Genomic DNA, 19,751 nt, shown 5'->3' on the forward strand with positions numbered 1-19,751 from the left:
CAGCACAAGTTTTTGAGCATGAAATGTGATTATGGTAATGGGTTTTAGTTTTCTCTTTAAAGAGAAATAGTGATTAAGTTTCTGTTTATTATCTTGGCTATTGAAAAGGTATACTCTTTTTCTTAAAATCTTTAGTAGTGCATGCAGGGGCATTATACAAAATTCAGAGAGTAATAACTTTGAACAGTTACGTATTAGCATGTTATATACCAAGTACTGTTATTGGCAACAGTTACTAAACTTAGATAATATCCAGGACAATCCTATGGGTAGTATTATTGTCTCTATTTTATAGTTCAGGAAACTGAGGCATAGAGAAGGCCAATCACTTACCCACATCTGTGACAAAGCTAGGATGGAACCCAGGCAGTCTGATTCCAGGATCTGGGTTCTTAAGTGTTCTAGAGTGCTGAACATAAAGGCAACTGTGAACTTCTCTTCCCTGGAGCCAACAGACATTGCCATTTGTCTTGTGAGTCTTTCAGAGATACTCTGTGCATGTCTTTTCTTTCCTTTCCTTTCCTTTTCCTTTTCTTTCTCCTTTTCCTTTTCTTTCCTCTCCTTTTCTTTTCCATTCCGTTCCGTTCCGTTCCGTTCCGTTCTTTTCGATGGAGTCTTGCTCTGTCGCCCAGGCTGGAGTGCCATGGCGCAATCTCCGCTCACTGCAAGCTCCGCCTCCCGGGTTCACACCATTCTCCTGCCTCAGCCTCCCAGGTAGCTGGGACTACAGGCGCCCGCCACCAAGCCCAGCTATTTTTTTTTTTAGTTTTTAGTAGAGACGGGGTTTTTTCACCATGTTAGCCAGGATGATCTCAATCTCCTGACCTCGTGATCCGCCCGCCACGGCCTCCCGAAGTGCTGAGATTACAGGTGTGAGCCATCGTGCCTGGCCTACTCTGTGCATTTCTAACAGTGCTGTTTATTTTTTAATTTTAAGAATGATTCTTAGTTTTTCCATTAAAAAAAAAAAGGTTAGTGTGGTAAGGGAGTCAGAGCTGTGGTCTTGATCCAGGAGATAAAGAAGGAAGAGCCAGAGAAGACTATAGTTTCAAATATGGGACATAAAACACTGTAACAAGCATGGGCCCTCCAGGAGAGAAGTCCAGGCCTGTTTTTTATGAGAGACGGGGGAGGGAAGTGACCCATTTTATTTCAGTGATATTAAGTACTACAAAAGCACGTTATTGTGATTTATGCCACCACTTATCTAAATGAACAAACATCTGGTCATAGATTGGTTGTAGTGAGGATATCTCAGGTACCTGATACTTTAACAGGCTATTAGAAATTTAGAAAGTGAACACATTTTGGAATTTGATGCTGCCTGAATATATGAGATTTTGCTGTTACTTTTCTGTTTTCTCCTCCCACTTCTCTCCCCTTCTTTCTTTATTAAAAATAATTAAATAAATAATATATTCCCACATCTGAAAATTCAAAAAGTATAAAAAGATACAAAGTGGAAAGATCTGTTCCATCCCATTGACTCAGTGCCTGCATCTGCAAGCCAGATCTTTTACCATTGATGTTCATGGGTTGAAGCACATAAAATTGCCATCTTTTAGGTCAAAAATGATCTAATATCAGCAATTTCATATGCTCCCCCCCCATATTATAGGCCAAACGTAATCTTTGAGAATTTCGTGTAGTTCAACTTGTAGTTTCTGAAATCCTTCTAGAGTTGAGATGTACATTGGATTGATGATCAGTTATTAGCAAGTTTGTGCCTTGTGAAACTGCTGTTGGTATATGCCAAACATGATTGAATATCATCATTTTTATATAGTTCAACCTATAGTTTCCTATCCTTCTAGAATTCTTTATGCTTATATACAATTCTATTAGGGTTCTGTACAGAGACAGAATGAGTAAGATAGATGTATATATTGAAGGGGAGTTTATTAAGGAGTATTGACTCACATGATCACAAGGTGAAGTCCCACAATAGGCCATCTGCAAGCAAGCTGAAGAGCAGGGAAGCCAGTCCGAGTCCCAAAACCTCAAAAGTAGGGAAGCTGACAGTGCAGCCTTCAGTCTGTGACCGAAGACCCGAAAGCCCACTGGCATAAGTCCAGGAGTCCAAAAGCTGAAGAACTTGGACTCTCGTGTTTGAGGGCAGGAAACATCCAACATGGGAGAATGAAGGCTGGAACACTCAGCAAGTCAAGCCTTTCCACCTTCTTCTGCCTGCTTTATTCCAGCCACTCTGGCAGCTGATTAGGAGTTAATCTCCTTTGGCAACACCCTTACTGACAGACCCAGGAACAATACTTTGCATCCTTCAGTCCAATCAAGTTAACACTCAGTATTAACCACCACAATAAGCAAATAGGAATATGAATTCTTATTTACTCTCTTCTGCACTGAAGAGTCAGTTTCGTACCTTTTTTATTTTTTAAAATTTTATAGTATATCTTGTGTTGCTTTTTATGTCAGTACAAAGAGAGCTTTCTCCTTTCTTCACTGCTGTATAGTATTCTATCCATTCTACTGTATGGATGTACTTATAAGAGGACTTTGTATTCTACAGCCCAGCCAAACACAGTCAGATGATGCAGATGTCTTACTCATCACACACAGGCCTCTTGCCATCCTGGGATGATAAAGATGTGTCCGTAGAAGTAATGTACAGTATGCTTTTGAATGAAAAAAGCAAGTTTTAAAATGGAGTTTTCAAAAATATTCTCACTTTTAAAGGAAAAACTATTTATTTAAATATACTATAAGCATAGAGGTACATCTGGAAAAATAATCATTTATAACAATGGTTATCCTTAGGTGGTAAGAGTTGGTGATTTTCTTTATACATATTTGTATTTCATACCTTGTCTATAGTGTATTACTTGTAATACATACATATAAATACACACATACACACATACCGCATACCTTTATATGTGTTTAGTTTACAAATGTTTCAACTTAACTCTGAAGCAAGCTGTGTTTCATGCTGGTGTGTTGGGTATATGTTTAAAATTTTGAAATGGAAGGATTGAGAAACAGAGGCTAGAAAGAGAGGGAATGGAGTCCCTTTAGCATGAGCTGGCCTGGAGAGACTTCATTGGCACTAACTGAGAATGACTGTCTCTCACTGCTTAGTGTTTTCCTGTTAGACTTCGTGTGTCTTTCACCTTTTGCCCAGGCTTCTTTCTCATGGTCGCGTTGTCCTGGCGTTTTGGGGATCCCTATTACTGGAAATACTTAGGCAGCAAAGAGTTTTATTGAATGGTTGACTCATTTGTGGTTAACTTTGGATTTAAACCTGGGTTTAAATTTCTGCCCTCCTCTTGATGTTGTTTATGATCTCAGCAAATCCCCCTCTAAGCCTTACAAGTTTGGACAATAAAACTTTGACATGGTTTTTGCCTGGAACAACTGAGTTAATGGGTGTAAACCAGCCAATATGTAGTGAATATTGAATAATTTTAGCTTATATTTTCTTGAGAGCCTGACATCTGAAGCAGAAGAGCTTCAGATATGCTTTCATGTTTGGTATGCTTTCAAATAAAATGTAATTTAGTCTTTCATTTCTGGTTATTTTTGTCCAACATTATACCTAAGTTTATTGGTAACTATCATCTCCCTCTGGCAGTTACTTATTTATTTTTTTGAGACCGTTTCGCTCTTGTTGCCCAGGCTGGGGTGCAATGGCACGATCTTGGCTCACTACAATCTCTGCGTCCCAGATTCAAGCGATTCTTCTGCCTCAGCTTCCCGAGCAGCTGGGATTACAGACCCCTGCCACTACGCCCATCTGATTTGTTTTTTTGTATTTTTAGTAGAGAAGGGGTTTCACCCTGTTGGTCAGGCTGGTCTCGAGCTCCTGATCTCAGGTGGTCCACCCACCTTGGCCTCCCAGAGTGCTGGGATTACAGGTGTGAGCCACTGCCCCGGCCTCCATCTGGCAATTAATAATAATGAACTTTCCTTCTTAGGTGAGAAGAACAGGGGAGGAGAGGTGAAAAGCAAGGAGTCTGGCAGCCGTCAGTGTCTCAGCCGGACTGAAGTTGTGCTCTGAGCACAGTGCTCTAAATTTCCTGAGCTGTCAAAGTGGCAGCTTCCTCCAAGTTTATGGAAGATAGTTTAAGTATCTGAGTAGTTTTGGTTCCCAAGAATAATAACACATGGCTGTTATATTTTTTGTTTATATAGGCAAAAATTTTAGTCTTTAAACAATGCCCCAGGACTGTGATTATGACATAAAAATGTTCTTTGCTTTATAGAGTAAAGCAATTTGCTTTGACTTCTATTGACATTGCAACTGAACTGGTCTTACTTGCTTTATAATTGAATTGCTGCAGATTTCCATCGACCTTTGCAAGAGGTAGAGGTGGTTCCTGGAGTTGTAACCTGATGCCTATTAGCTGTTGCTATAACTTTATAATGCTGTCTTTATTTTTTGTCATGTGATTGGTTTTAACAGCCGATTCTCTCATCAGCTTTTCCTGGCATGCACTTTTGGCATATTTTAGCTGTCATAGTAGCTTTCTGGGGCAAGCGTTATGCTTAATTTCTTTAAATCTTTGGGCAACAGAAAATAAAATCTACTTCTTAAGTTTATGGCAATTTCATTACATCTTTTCATGCCTTAATGTGACATCTTAATTTATAGTTCAGGAGTTGCCTTTTCATTTTTGGGGGGAATGCAGATCTGTATGTCGTTTTGTTTCTGTGCTTTTGGGATTGAAAGTAGGAAGCTATTTTCTTGAGAAGTCACATTTTTCTTTTTCTAGAGAGAATTTCAGATACATTATATTAGCCAAGTGAATTATTATCTAGCAACTGACTGTCATTCACCTGTACATTATTTGACTTCATTATAGTTCCCATTTTGGCTTGCCTTGTTTCAGAGGGAAAATGGGAGGAGCGAGGTTGTTCTGCCCCTTACCCTGGATGGCATTACTTGAGCTTGCAGTGTAACTGAGAATTGGGCTAAGTGGGACTTTAGGAAGCTCTCTGCCTTGCGGCAGTTATAACCTGCATCTCAGTGCACCTGCCCGTGGTGAGAAACACAGGTAGCTGCTTTCCTTAATGGGCAGTTGGCAGGGTTAATGTCTTAGTCTTTCTCCCTTTTTTCCTCTAATGTAAGACTTAAGGAAGATTTTCTCATGAAAGAACTGTACTTTTTTTCTAGAGTAATTATGCAATACCTACTACTGTATGGACAGTAAAGAAGAATTTCCTTTGGATGGTAGGGTAGAGTTGATTCTCTTTTTAAAGAAAGATATCCCTACATTCACAGTTTTTAAAAGGTTTCATTTTAATGTCAAACTTAGTATTCCATAACCTATCTTTACTATTCTAATTTGTTTAATAAAGGAACTGCCTGTGTGTGTGTGTGTGTGGTGTGTGTGTGTGTGTGTGTGTGTGTGTGTGTGTGTGTTTACTTTTCCAGTTAAGGAAAACTAATATATGAGATAATATGATATAATTCCCTGGCCTAGGTTTTGTGGAGGATGAGAATAAATACCTGGGCTGAAAAATATCTAACTTTAATTTTTATCTTGCTTTGGACTGTTTCTTTCTGTAGCTCTTATCTGTTTGGTGCCTCTGTTGATAGTGCTTCTCGAAGAAAGTTATCTTGCTCAATTCCTTATCCATTTCAGTTGAAGTTGTGATACGATTTGGTGTGTCCCTACCCAGATCTCATCTTAGATTGTAGTTCCTATAATCCCCACATGTCGTGGGAAGGACCCCGTGGGAGGTAATTGAATCGTGGGAGCAGTTACCTCCCTGCTGTTCTTGTGATAGTGAGTGGCTTCTCTCAAGATCTGATGGTTTTATAAGGGGCTTTTGCCTTTTGCTTGGCACTTCTCCTTCCTGCCATCATGTGTAGAAGGACATGTTTGCCTCCCCTTCTGCCGTGATTGTAAGTTTCCTGAGGCTTCCCCAGCCATACTGAGCTATGAGTCAATTAAACCTCTTTCTTTTATAAATTACCCCGTCTCGGGTATGTCTTTATTAGCAGCGTGAGAATGGACTAATACAAGTTGACTATCATAGGGAAGGGTGGAGAGGGAGTGCCAGGTTTTCTTTGGCTGGTTAGGTGTTGATTGGGGTTTGGACCTGACTTTGACCTTTCTCAGCCATGCTCCTCAGACTGCTCTGCGTGCCCTGGTCATTCTATGTATAGATTACAACTTCTAGCTAGATGAGGTCCTGGAACACGATGACATTTTGGTCCAGCCAAGCATCTGGGTAAGCTGTGAAGAAACAAGGCTGTTCAGTTTTCTTCAAAAACTCAGGAATGAGCTACTTGGAAAAAACCAGTCTTAGATAATCCAGCTGGGTGAGATAGGTGATTTTTCTGTGTTCTTTCGTCATGATCTTTTTCAGTTTCCCTCAGTCTAACAATACGTAATGAGACCTAGTCACCCAGTTTCTGAAAGCTAATAATTATTGGAGTGCTAGTGACAAAATGCAAAATCAAAATTTTGGACGAAACTGTAATCCTGCCTTTGGGGCAGTAATAAATCATAAGTTTTTCTGGAAGTCATGCTCCTTAGAATTGGAGGTCTTGAATGTTTCACGGTCCATGACAAACTGCTGCCTGAGTAGTTTCAAAGCAAGTGGGTGTTATGGTGCACTTCTAAGACTTGGGTAGAAAGGAAGAGGCTGTGGACAACTAGAGCATCTTTGGATGTCCTTGTTAAAACAGAGTGCCATACAAGATGGGTCATTGTTCTGATCCAATATGACAGTCTGAGATGTTTCCTTTTGTAGGGAGTAAGTAGTATACTTTGACCTGTATTTACCACATTTGAGGAAACAGTATGGTGCACTCTACTCTTTCCAGGTACTAGATCATTAAAAAATGGATGTTGACCAGGCATGGTGGCGGCTCACACCTGTAATCCCAGCACTTTGGGAGGCCGAGGCAGGCGGATCATGAGATCAGGAGATTGAGACCATCCTGGCCAACATGGTGAAACTCCATACAAAAATTAGCTGGGTGTGGTGGTATGTGCCTGTAATCCCAGCTACTTGCGATGCTGAGGCATGAGAATTGCTTGAACCCAGGAGGCAGAGGTTGCAGTGAGCCAAGATCGCGCCACTGCACTCCAGCCTGGTGACAGGGCGAGACTCTGTCTCAAAAAAAAAAAAAAGGAATGGAATGGATGTCAGCTATATCCTTCAATCTCCGTCAATTCCAAAAGCATTTGAACTGGGGTAGGAAAATATAAGTTTTGGTTTATTTCAGTTTTCACTATTCAGTGTAGCATTAGGTACTACTTTTTGACATGATATAGCAACCCAGACTTTATTTTAGCAGAGTAGAAATTATGCTAGAATATATACGAAATGAGTTTGGCAGTTCTGTTTCTAATACTAGACACTGCTCTCCTTTTCAGTGCCCTGAATGTCCTGGGTAACATTAGGAGGAAAGGCTTCAATGGTTAGGAGATTTTATTGTCATAGTATTTGCCATATGGTAGAAATTAGGACATGACTATCTCATGCTTAGTTCAAAGATTATGTTTTAAACAGGCTTATACAAATTAGCCAAACAAAACTCTCATCCTACTGCAGCATTTTATAATCCCCTCCATTTCAGGCTCTTCCTGTAGATTTTCTTCTCAGAGCTGTTAGTCTGCCACTGTGACTTTTACTCAGAGGTGTTGATTCTTGAGGGTATGCTTTCTCCTCCCCCAGCTCCTGAACTCTCTTCCAATACAGACATTAAGCCACATTGTGGTTGCTTTAGTCCTCCTTGGGTACAACATCATTAGAGCAGACACGTCATTTGGGCAGAGAAGCCATTGAAATACTCAAAGCAAGAGATTATTGGTTTTTATTGGGTGGCCCTATTTAAAAGATAGAAAATGCAGGGTGACAGGAGGATGAATTCAGGCACAAGGGGATAGGGGCATGAGGTGGACGTTAATTGGAGCAGTTGTGCTGACCCCCTGCTGGTGAAAGTGTTCATTTTATTTTGGTTGAAGCCACTCTAAGTACAATAGATGGTGTTTAGCCTTCAGATTTATTTCTTTGTGTTTAGAGTGAGCTTTTATATGTCAGATCACATTTTCTCATCGATTTTCACTGTGATCTGGAGATTTTTTTCCCTCAAAGTCTTACATCAAATAAATAATAAAAATAATAGTTTAATAATAGTTTTTCACTATTATGGAGTAAGTTGTGTGTATTGTAGTATTTGATTAATTCCTGTTGAGTAAATGTACTGAAATAAAAAAATCAAATATATTTCAGTAAATTTTAGTTTCATAGTCAACTTCACATTGATTGTAATTTCAATATTTAAACAGTCATGACTGTTCTTTGACTACCAATATTTAGGAAAATTGTCTTTTTATGGCATAAAATGTTTTGAACCCTTCTTGTTTCCTAACAAATATTTTAAAGCCATAAATCTCCATTTTGGCATTTTTTGGCATGTTTCACAAATTTTTATATGAAATGTTTTTTTATTATCATTGAGTTCTAAATATTTTCCATTATGATTTTCTTCTTAGTCGTGTTTAGTTTACTAGTATATGGATTATTTTGCCATATTGGTCTGAGAAGAGAATTTATATACTGTTTATCCATTGGAATTTGATAAGACTTTATAGCCTTCCTACAAAAATATTCCATGTGTTCTTGAAAATAATGTGCATCCTCTAATTATTGTGAGTTGTATGCATGTGTATAAAACATGAGCTTTGCATTGTTGATTACAGATATATCTTTCTTTTTGGTCAACTTGATAGCCGTATCTGAGAGGAGTTTTAAAAACTGCAACCATAATTGTTGATTTTTCTCTTTTTCTTTGTACTTGTGTCATTTTTTTTGCTTGAGGCTGTATTATCAGGTGCTTATCTTCCCATTTAACTATTTCTTTCCTTTATTATTATAAAATGATTCTCGTGTGGTTTATTAAGATCATTTCCTTTTGGTTCATATTGGCTTAATATATTCATCTTTTGATCTTTTTATTTTTTAACCTTTTTTGGCCTTTTTGTCTGAAGCATGTTTCTTGTAGTCAACATACTATTGGGTTTAAAAAATACATTTGGAATGTCACTGTGTTTTAATTGGTGAGTTTAGGCCATTTATATATATTGCAATTACTGTCATATTAGGATTTCTGTCATTTTTTCACTTAATGAATTTTGATACAATTGCCGTTTTCTGCTTTCTCTTCAAAAAAGCCAATGTTCTTCTGCTTTTTAACATGATAGTTTTTTTTTGTTGTTGTTTCTAAAGTGGTGCCTTTATTTTGAAACTTAGTGTTACTTCTCTGTTACTTTCTTAAACTATTTATATTTCTCTCCCCACTTCCAATAAGACAAATAATTTAATGGGCTATCAACTCCCTCTGATCTACCCATCCCCACCATGTTGGTATTTTCCAGAGTTTCAGTTCTGGATTATTTTGGTTATGTTCTTTTCCTTTTCTTTTGTCTTAGATTTTTAAAAAGACAACAATGGACATTATCAAGTTAGCTGAACATCTTATATTGCTGCTTTTATTTAAATACTCAAGGAATTTCTCTAAGAGTGTTACCAGTATAGTTCTTTGTGTGGCCATCCTTTGGGGATTTTTATATCTGATAATAGTTTTGTTATGCCCTCACAGTTGAAGGCAGTTTGAATATATAATTCTCTGCCCATATTTTTTTTTTCTTTAATACTTTAAGAATACTACTTCAGTTTCTTTTCTTTTCTTTTTCTTTTCTTTTCTTCTTCTTCTTCTTCTTTTTTTTTTTCCTGAGATAGAATCTCACTGTGTAGCCTAGACCAGAGTGCAGTGGCGTGATCTCAGCTCACTGCAACCTCCACCTACTGGGTTCAAGCAATTCTCATGCCTTAGCCTACCAAGTAGCCAGGATTACAGGCACCCACCACCATGCCTGGCTAATTTTTTTTCTTTGTATTTTTAGTAGAGACGTGGTTTCACCATGTTGGCCAGGCTAATCTCGTCTGGATCTCCAGTGATCTGCCCATTTCTACCTCCCAAAGTGCTGGGATTACAGGTGTGAGCCACCACACCCAGCCTAGGATACTACTTCAATTTCCTTCTGCACTTAACATTAGTTTTGAGAAGTCTGATGTCAGTCTGATTCTTTTTATATGATCTGCTTTTTCCATATGGGTGCTTTTTTCTTTGTATTTGATATTCTTAAATGTTAAAATAATATGTCTTATGTGCAGGATTTTCGTTACTCCTCTCTTTGGCACTCTCAGTCTTTTACAATTGAGGTCTTTGATGTTTCTTTAATTTCGAAACTTTGGTTATTATTTAAATATTTCCTCCTCTCAATTTGTTTCTGTGATCTAGATTTTGGCAATTTCACTTCTATTCTCTATATTACAAATCTATAAATCTCTGAGTTTTCTTATTCATTGAGTTTGCTGTCTTAGTTTTCTTTTTGTTTTTAGCAGTTCTAGTTTACAAGTCCATGGTGAAGGAGGATTTTTTTTGTGTCTATGCATGGTTAGGGTGTGTTGGATCCGTCTTCTCCCCTTTCTTTTCGCTCTCTGGCTATTATTGCCTCCACTGGGGTCACCTAGGTGCTGGTTCAGAGCCAGGTGCTATTATTGCCAGCACAATGTTCTTGTCCTTAGGATAGGCCAAATCATCCCCCAGGCAAGTGGGGAACTTATTTGTAGGTTCTTGGCCTCCATCTAGGGTGGAGGGCTTCTCCCAGTCCCTATTTTCACATGAAGAGCCTGGCTGTAGCCCCTCTGCCCCATGCTTGGTATGTTGTTATAGATATTAGGAACCCTACAGGTTCTTTTTTTTTTCTTCTTCTTCTTTTTTTTTTTTTTTTCAAGACAGAGTCTGCTCTGTTGCCCAGGCTGGAGTGCAGTCACATGATCTCAGCTCACTGCAACCTCCACCTCCTGGATTCAAGCGATTCTCCTGTCTCAACCACCTGAGTAGCTGGGATTATAGGCATGCACCACCACACCTGGCTATTTTTTGTATTTTTAGTAGAGACTGGGTTTTGCCATGTTGGCTAGGCTGGTCTCGAACTCCTGACCTCAGGTGATCCACCTGCCTCAGCCTCCCAACGTACTGGGATTACAGATGTGAGCCACAGCGCCCGGCCAGAACCCTGCAGGATTTAAATGTCTAGGTGGTTCTGTTGGTTTCAGCTGGTCTTGGAACCATAAACCTTTGGCTAATTAATGGTCCCTCTGGATGTTTCTTTTCTGTTTCTGTTCCACAGAAATGTGTAACAAGTTTATGAGGGCAGTTATATATTTTTATTTATTAAAAAAAATTTGGGGGGTGGTTATTTGGTGTTTGTGTGAGGGAGATGTAGGTTTCTCCTTAATATTCCATCTTGGCTGAACATTTTCTGAATGAACTTTATAATAAAAGTGTTTCTGTGTTATAAGTGCAGTTACTTTGTTCTCAGTAAAACTTTCTTTTGATCCTATTATCTCCTTGATGATTAGAAGTATCTAAGATTATTGTGACCTGACAGGAAGAATATTTGTGTACCAAAGTAGGTTTCAGCTGTCTCCCAGCTAGCCAAATGCATGACTGTGAGGTTTGCTTAAATTAAATTCAACTAATATATTAGATCTTTTCTTTTTATGCATTTTTCTTTCCTCTTTTCTGTCTTCTCTTTTTCTTCCTTACTCCTGCTGATACATAAGCCAGATGTTTAAGAACGAGGAGCATGGGATAGCTTAGCTGCTGTGGGGATGGTCCATCTGTGAGGAATAACAGAAACCGTCTGTGATTTTATACCATGCCCAAAAAATCTTCAGCTAAGTGGAAGAACAGCAGGGAAGGGATTTCAGGGGGGAACTATCTCTGACTTAACTGTTAGGAAGTATATTTGAGAGGAGACAAAGAAGAAATGAATGAAATGGGAGGGAAGCCCGAAGCTTTATTCCTTCCAGCAATCCAAAAGCAGTTCTATTCAAGTGAAATGACCAGAAAATGAATGAAGAGAACAGTTTGTCATCATCAGAACAAAAAAAGTTAAACTACCTAAAGTAAAAGCTTATCAATAGATTAAAATAAGATATAAACATCCTCTAAATTATTAGAAATGGTAGAATTATCAAGTTCTTGTTTCCTCCTCTTGGTCTAATTTTCTGCCAATCTTTGAAGATTATTTTAGTCTATCGTGAAAATAAAGCACTTGTCCACGTGCTCAGGCTCATAAAAAAATCAGACTAAGGGAAATATAGTAGCTATCACCAAAGACATGTCCTCTTGGCCAATTGTGTTCCGTTTTTATGATCATTGATGTTTGTGCAGGAATCCTAAATATTTGCAAAAGAACACTGCATTGTATTTAAAACAACAAAACAACAACAACAATATTGCTTTAAAGAACAGCCAGCTCTCTTGGCTGGAAGATTCCTCAAGGTTCTTTTACTTTTCCACATCTTCTTCCTTGTTCTATACATCCAGTGCTGTGACTTTAACTCTCTGTGCGTGACTTTCAGATCAGTAAAACTATCCCAGGCTTCTCTTCTGAGCTCTAGGGTTGTATAACCAACTCTCCCTTAGATACTCTCACCTAGGTTTTTTATTGACACCCCAAACCCAACATGCCTGCAACTGGTCTTATTATCTCCCTCACCCAATTGTGCTCCTTATTTTTTTATTCCCTATTTCAGTTAATGATTCTACCATATACTCAGTTCCCAAGCCATGAACCCGAGGCTCATCTTAAGTTTCTCTCTCACCCTTCACCTTTGTTCACTGAGTTCTAGTGACTGTCATAACTGAATATATATAAACCAGATCATATCACTTCTCTGCTTAATCCCTGCAGTACCTTCCCAGTGTCTGCAGAGTAAATTCGTATGCCTTTACATTAGATACGAAGTTCTTAACCCTACTTCATGCACCTGCTTTCTGCCTTTGACTCTGTTCTCCAACAAAATCCAACTACTGTGGCTCTGAAAATGGCCACATGCTCTCCTGTTTCTGTTCTTTCAGTTTTGATATTTTCTTTACCAGAGGCTTTTTCCTTGAAACTGGCAATAATTTCTTCCTATTCCTGTTGCTGCACTCCCACATGTCTTTCGCTCCTGACACTGGTAACTTTGAAAACTCCTTTTTCTGGGTCTCAAAGCTTCTTGACGTAACCATATTACAGCAAACACCACCTTGTTTATCTTTGCCTGTCTTCTGCATTATACTCTGGGCATCTTTGGGTTAGGGACTCCTTCTCTGTCTGTGTAATTCAGCATCTGTGGTGTGCCTTTGTACATAAGGAGAAGCTCAGTAAATGCTAGTTGGGTGAATAAAGTGGATGAGAGGTGCTTGTGGCTAGAAACGGGAGAGGATGAGAATCCAAAACTGTGTGCAGGTTTTGTGAGAATATGTTGGGGTCTTCAGATTTTTTTCCCTTCTCAATTTCTAGAGGCAGCGGCTCTCCATGCTCATGCTTTTCTTGTGGCAGTGAGTCTGCCATACTTCCTGATGACTCCTGGATTGCCTGGCACTGCCTTGTGTTCTCTAAGGCTTCCCAAGACCAAGACATGGTCTCCACCCTGACAAAATGTACAAGGGAAATGGGCATCTTAAACCAAGTTATAAAACCAGTATATGATGGCGAAATGCAAAATTGATGGCTGCAGACAGCTGTGAGAAAGGAGAAAAGAATCAGGAGAGGAGGGGTTTGGCAAGTACCTTGTGGGAATTAATCTGAGGATGCTGCGAGGAAGTCATTTTCTCTCTAATCGGCGGTAGTTCATTTTCCAGTGAGTGTCTTAGAGTCTGTTCATAAATCCTTTGGTACCATTTTTGTTCACTCGCTGGAACAACCTTTTTATCCAGAGGTGATTTGTCTGTTTGTAGATGCCTGTTAAAGGGTAACACCTGAGGGGAGAGATTGTGTGATCACTCAGAAGAAATGATAGGGAAAAATAATGAGTGTATCTGACTTTAATTCTCAATTTTAAGTTAGTTTCGTGGGATTTAAAATCTTTATTCCCAGCCAGGGGTGGTGGCTCACATTTGTAATCCCAATACTTTGAGAAGTCAAGACATGAGAATCACTTGAACCTAGAAGTCCGAGATCAGGCTGGGCAACATAGAGAGACCCTATCTCTTAAAAAAAAATACACACACACACACACACACACACACTCTCTCTCTCTCTCTCTCTCTCACATATTTTAGATGTATAAATATAGATATATAAATATATATGAAAAATGTATAAGGAAAAAATGTATATGCGTTTTTTCATATATATATGTATTCATTCTAAAAGAAGAACATAGAATGTTTTTTAAGTTTTATTATTTTCTTTTCTTTTCTTTTCTTTTTTTTTTTTTTTTTTGTGACGGAGTCTTGCTCTGTAGCCCGGGCTGGACTGCAGTGGCCGGATCTCAGCTCACTGCAAGCTCCACCTCCCGGGTTTACGCCATTCTCCTGCCTCAGCCTCCGGAGTAGCTGGGACTACAGGCGCCCGCCACCTCGCCCGGCTTAGTTTTTTGTATTTTTAGTAGAGACGGGGTTTCACCGTGTTAGCCAGGATGGTCTTGATCTCCTGACCTCGTGATCCGCCCGTCTCGGCCTCCCAAAGTGCTGGGATTACAGGCTTGAGCCACCGCACCCGGCCAGTTTTATTATTTTCATACTAGTTAAAAAATGCTAATTTGATTTTTGGTGAACTAAAGTTTCAGAAATGGTTGTATTTAATGTTTATGTACCTGATAATTTATTCTCCCTCAAATTCAGTGATTCTCTCAAGTAGGTAAACTCATTCCTGAACAGTGAAGGAGGAAGGAACTCTGTACACTTGGAAAGTAGGGTGAGGTGTCTTCTCCTTTGATCAGCTTGTGTCAACATTCCCTTCTACCAATATTATTTTCACTGGAGGGTTCAGATTGCCACTGTTTGGCAGGAAGGAAGAGAAAACTCTCTTAATAGAATGTGATTTAATGTGTTGAATGACAATTTGTGCTGTGTCAGTCTGCTTGGGAAAAGGATTAGAGGCAGTGTAAATGATCTGCTGTATCTGGTTGTAAAAACATTTCAGGCATCTTTCAAAAGTAACATTAAACCCCTGGTCTCCAGTTCCCCAAAGTTGCTTCTCATTGACAGGTTTCTCTTGGTAGGAGTGAGTCAGGGAATAAACCGGTCCCAGACTCTCCTTTGCTGCTTCTGCCATGTCATGCCTTGCCCGGCCGTCAGGGCACACAGCCCAGGGAGGACTGAGGGCCTGGGTCCAGCCTCCTGCAGCCAGGGAGCTGCTGGCATCTGACTTGCTGTGAAGGTGATCCTGTTCTGCTTCAGAACTGATGACAGTTTGGTGCGTCTAGCTGAGCCCTGAGGGCAGCCGTCATGCCAGGTCAATGTTCAGGTTTACTCTGGACTCTGTGCTGGTGTTCCATTTGAGATTCTCTTAATTTTGGGGGGAGTCATTGCTCATGATGAATGAAAGACACAGGGAGGGGCCGGGGAAGGCTGGAGGCCAGTCCCCTCGCGGCACTTGGGCTCTTTCATAGAAAAGAACTGGATGGAGTTGAGCTCGCTGGGCACAGGGGATGACGTGGTTTTTGTTCCAAAGTGGACTGGATCCCAGAAAGAAAATAAATTAAAAGGAAATCATAGCAGTGGTCTACCAGTGGGTTTTGGTCCATTTGCCTGAAAATTGGCCCTTCTGTTGGAGCTGAATTTCTCCAATTAGCTAAACGTTTTTGTGGTGAAGCACTGTGGAAAAAGTGGCTTCACTGAAAGAGCAATTGTAGAGTCTTCTAGACTTTATAAATAGACTCAGGACAGGGAGAAGAACTGCCCTGTGGAGATACGGTTCATCTCTTGCTCAGCCATCTCCTCCACCCTCCCTGGGAACACAACTTACGAAAGAAAGAGCTCAGAAAACTCTTTGGAGTTCCAGTGGTGCAGCTGGTTAGTGCGCAGCTCTCATGCAGAAAACTCTTCCTCATCAGAATCTTCTGCACAGGGTCCGCCAGGTGTCCCCCGCAGTACCCGTCATAAACAATTTCTTCTTCCAGCCATCACCACCATCTCCAAGTCCTGCTTGTCTGGATTCAGTTGTTCTAGAGCTCCGTTTGTAAGATTTTCTCTCTTAACCTTTCATTGTAAGCTGGGTCAGGAGTCAATAAGAATTACTTTGTACAATCAGTTTTCAAGATTACAGTCTGGGGAGCTAGCTTAATCAGAGCCTGGAATTTCTCCTGTGCTTCATTTTTAGGAGAATTGAAATCCATCTGACTGGGCACGGTGGCTCACGCCTATAATCCCAGTACTTTGGGAGGCCGAGGTGGGCGGATCACCTGAGGTCAGGAGTTTGAGACCAGACTCAACGTGGAGAAACCCCATCTCTACTAAAAATACAAAATAAACCGGGTGTGATGGTGCATGCCTGTAATCCCAGCTACTCGGGAGGCTGAGGCAGGAGAATTGCTTGAACCTGGGAGGCGGAGGTTGCGGTGAGCCGAGATCGTATCATTGCACTCCAGCCTGGGCAACAAGAGTGAAACTCTATCTCAAAAAACAAACAAACAAACAAAAAAAAACAAAACCATCTAAGATGTTTTTTGAGAGCAAGGTCCTTGCTGTTGCTGGAGTTCTTGCTTGCTGTTTCTAGGGCCTGGGACTGAGGAAACATGAAGCTTTAATCAGCTACAAGCTGTTGGGGGCTGGGGTTATGAACCTCTATATGTGTCACATTTGCTTCCATAGCAGTTTAGGACCATCACCTATAAACTCAAGGCCAAGTCAGTGCTATCTTTATAGAACGTTGCTGCCTCTGCAGGGTTGCCTGGAGCAGTTAATATTTAATGGGGACTGAGGATTAGGCCTAAGGGCCGAGCCTTGATGGGTGCAGATCAGCTGGGAGGACCATGAAAGCAAAACCAGTAGAGGGAAATAACTGCTCTTGTGAGCTCTCTCTTCCATCTTCTGCATTTTCTACCCAAGCCCATAATGTACACAAATTATACTAAACATATTTAATAAAATGGTCCCCTGTGAATGCATACATTGTGCAACTCACTTAAAAAAAATTAGCTTTGGTTTAAATTCATCCTGTGCCATCACCACAAAAGCCTAACTCTTTTGTAGTACCCTCCCTGATGTCCAGAGGGAAATGGAAGTTTGTCTATGTGTGGGATTTTAATGTTGGGGTATTAGAAATTATAATCCAAGGGCCGGGCGTGGTGGCTCAAGCCTGTAATCCCAGCACTTTGGGAGGCCGAGACGGGCGGATCATGAGGTCAGGAGATCGAGACCATCCTGGCTAACACGGTGAAACCCCGTCTCTACTAAAAAATACAAAAAACTAGCTGGGCAAGTTGGCGGGCGCCTGTAGTCCCAGCTACTCGGGAGGCTGAGGGAGGAGAATGGCGTGAACCCGGGAGGTGGAGCTTTCAGTGAGCTGAGATCTGGCCACTGCACTCCAGCCTGGGCGACAGAGCGAGACTCTGTCTCAAAAAAAAAAAAAAAAAAAAAAAAAAGAAATTATAATCCAAGATACCAGCTCAGAAGACAAGGCTCTTTTAGAGTTGTCTAATTTATTATGCAGTAAGTGGCAACTGAGAATGACTTAACCAATAGGTGACCAGAAAGGAACAGGTTGGACCCCACAGGGCTGGTGTGCTGCTTGGAGCTGTTCTTGATTTCATTGGTTTATACCTGGACTGCTTATAGTGAGGAAGTCATTGTGGCCACCATTGTGCCTTTTATCTTCCATTATCTGATTTTGAGCATTGTGTTTTTTTGTAGGGAAAACATTCCTCACTGTGTATTATCTGTGGTTTATTTTAAGCATCTTTGATTTAAAAAAAAATGTAAAGACAGGACACCCAGATACTGTCAGGCTGAACTGTAAATGTAATTTTATCATTTGATTAACAAATCAAGTAACACCATATAATTATTAGTGGAGTTTTTTCTTCTCTGGTATTTGTTTGAAATTCGATGCCTTTTTTTCCTCCTAGGTGACAATCCTAACCCTTCCAAGGAGGACACCCCTACTAGCAGTCTGGACTCACTTTCCTCCCCGTCTCCCGTGACTGCAGCTCTCCCTGGGCCTCCTGGACCAGACAAAAACCACCTTCTGGCAGACGGAGGGAGCTTTGGAGACTGGGCATCCACTATGTAAGTCACCATGCTTCTGTTGGGTGCTGAAGGGAGGAAGGCATGACTTAGTTCCTTTTGAAGTTTCCATGAGCAGTGACCAGTGGGTGCTGAAGCCATTACATCAAGGAACCCTTATTGTCTTATCAGAGGGGCCACCAAAGGGAGAAGGGTCCTTAAAACAGAGCCTTCCTTGAATACTCTCTTTGTTTCTAGTATGGAAGGGTAGATGGATGCTATGTCAAATCTGATCTAAGTTCAATTCCTGGGCAGTTTTGGATTCTGCAAAGGAAATTTGTTACTATCCCACCCAAGATGTTTCCCCACTAGTTATGCAGACTTTTAGAGATGTGGGAATGCATGCTGATGGACAGACTGTTGAAACTGTCTATAGAATGATATTTTACTTACATGAATTTCTGAGAGCAGTATGCTAGCATTCTGCTCTGTTTTGCTCGATAGCGTCCTGCAGAGTTGAGACGTGATGGTTGACATGTTTGATTTTATCTTCTCAGTTTGGTTTAGTGCCAGGCATGTGCAGGTCAGCTCAAGTGTATTAGGACGAATAATATTAATACAAATAAAGTACCTTGAACCTGTGAGGGCTTGTCTGGCTGTGTTGACCAAGGCTGTTTAAAGGCAGGATGGTGGTGATGTGGAACCCAAAAGGGCATCATGTTTCAAACAAGTGTTCAGAGAAGAGAAAACTCCACTAATAATTGCAAGACAGTACTTGATTAGTCAATCAAATTTTATCTAAAAATGCATTTATAATTCATCCAGAGAGTTTTTTCTTTAAAGATAGAGTTTTGCTCTTGTTGCCCAGGGTGGAGTGCAGTGGTGTCATCTTGGCTCACTGCAACCTCCACCTCCTGGGTTTAAGTGATTATTCTGCCTCAGCCTCCCAAGTAGCTGGGATTACAGGTGTTTGCCACCACACCCAGCTAATTTTTGTATTTTTAGTAGATATGGGGTTTCACCATCTTGGCCAGGCTGGTCTTGAACTCCTGACCTCAGGTGATCCACCTGCCTCAGCCTCCCAAAGTGCTGGGATTACAGGCGTGAGCCACCATGCCCAGCCCATCCAGAGAGTCTTAAAAATTTTTTTTTGAAGCCAAAGTTGCTTAAAATAAATTATAGATAATGGTGTCATCTGACCCTAGCTGGGCATTCTTGGGACTTTAAATGGACTGGAAAGTGTTCCTCAGATTACTTGGCTTTTTATAGTTACTACTGGATTCACATGAAATGATTATGAACTTATTAAGTATTAAGAGAGGCCGGGAGACATTTGGCATGCCAGAATTTGGGGGTGACCTGAAGACTTTGAAAATCTAACTGGGACTCCAAGTATGGAAACACATTCTCCAGATGAGATTTTTCCTGCCAATGTTTTCATCTGTGCTTATTTTTTATGCTGAGGATTGTGGATTTAAATCCTACATTACTCAGGTATGCTTGTCACCGTTACTGTTCCTTTTCCACAATAAAAATTTTGTTTCACCGTAGTACTACAAGCAACAATAACAGTAGTTACCTAGGCACCCAGAATCTATAATCCTAGTTACACTTGAGGTGGAATTTAGCTTGTGTGTGTGTTTCAGTGAAAACCAGATCCCTAATTATGCCTTTCGGTAAGTGGATATCACAGGCAGTGGAGTGCAGTTTAGGCAGTCATCTTTCTTCCATAGTAGTTCTGCAGAAAAGTGACATTATG

The 19,751-nt window shown here is 40.4% G+C and overlaps 1 protein-coding gene across 4 annotated transcripts in view; it reads left to right on the forward strand.

The window, feature by feature from the left end:
* ARHGAP10 (Rho GTPase activating protein 10) overlaps positions 1 to 19,751 on the forward strand; it is a 335,394-nt gene that overhangs the window by 291,421 nt on the left and 24,222 nt on the right. For all 4 annotated transcript variants that reach the window (XM_007999938.3, XM_073017668.1, XM_073017667.1 and 1 more), the window contains one exon: positions 17,896 to 18,055. In XM_007999938.3, coding sequence (XP_007998129.1) covers positions 17,896 to 18,055 — 160 coding nt within the window. The remainder of the gene's footprint in view (positions 1 to 17,895; positions 18,056 to 19,751) is intronic.

Source organism: Chlorocebus sabaeus, chromosome 7 (genome assembly GCF_047675955.1).
Source record: "Chlorocebus sabaeus isolate Y175 chromosome 7, mChlSab1.0.hap1, whole genome shotgun sequence".
NCBI lineage: Eukaryota > Metazoa > Chordata > Mammalia > Primates > Cercopithecidae > Chlorocebus > Chlorocebus sabaeus.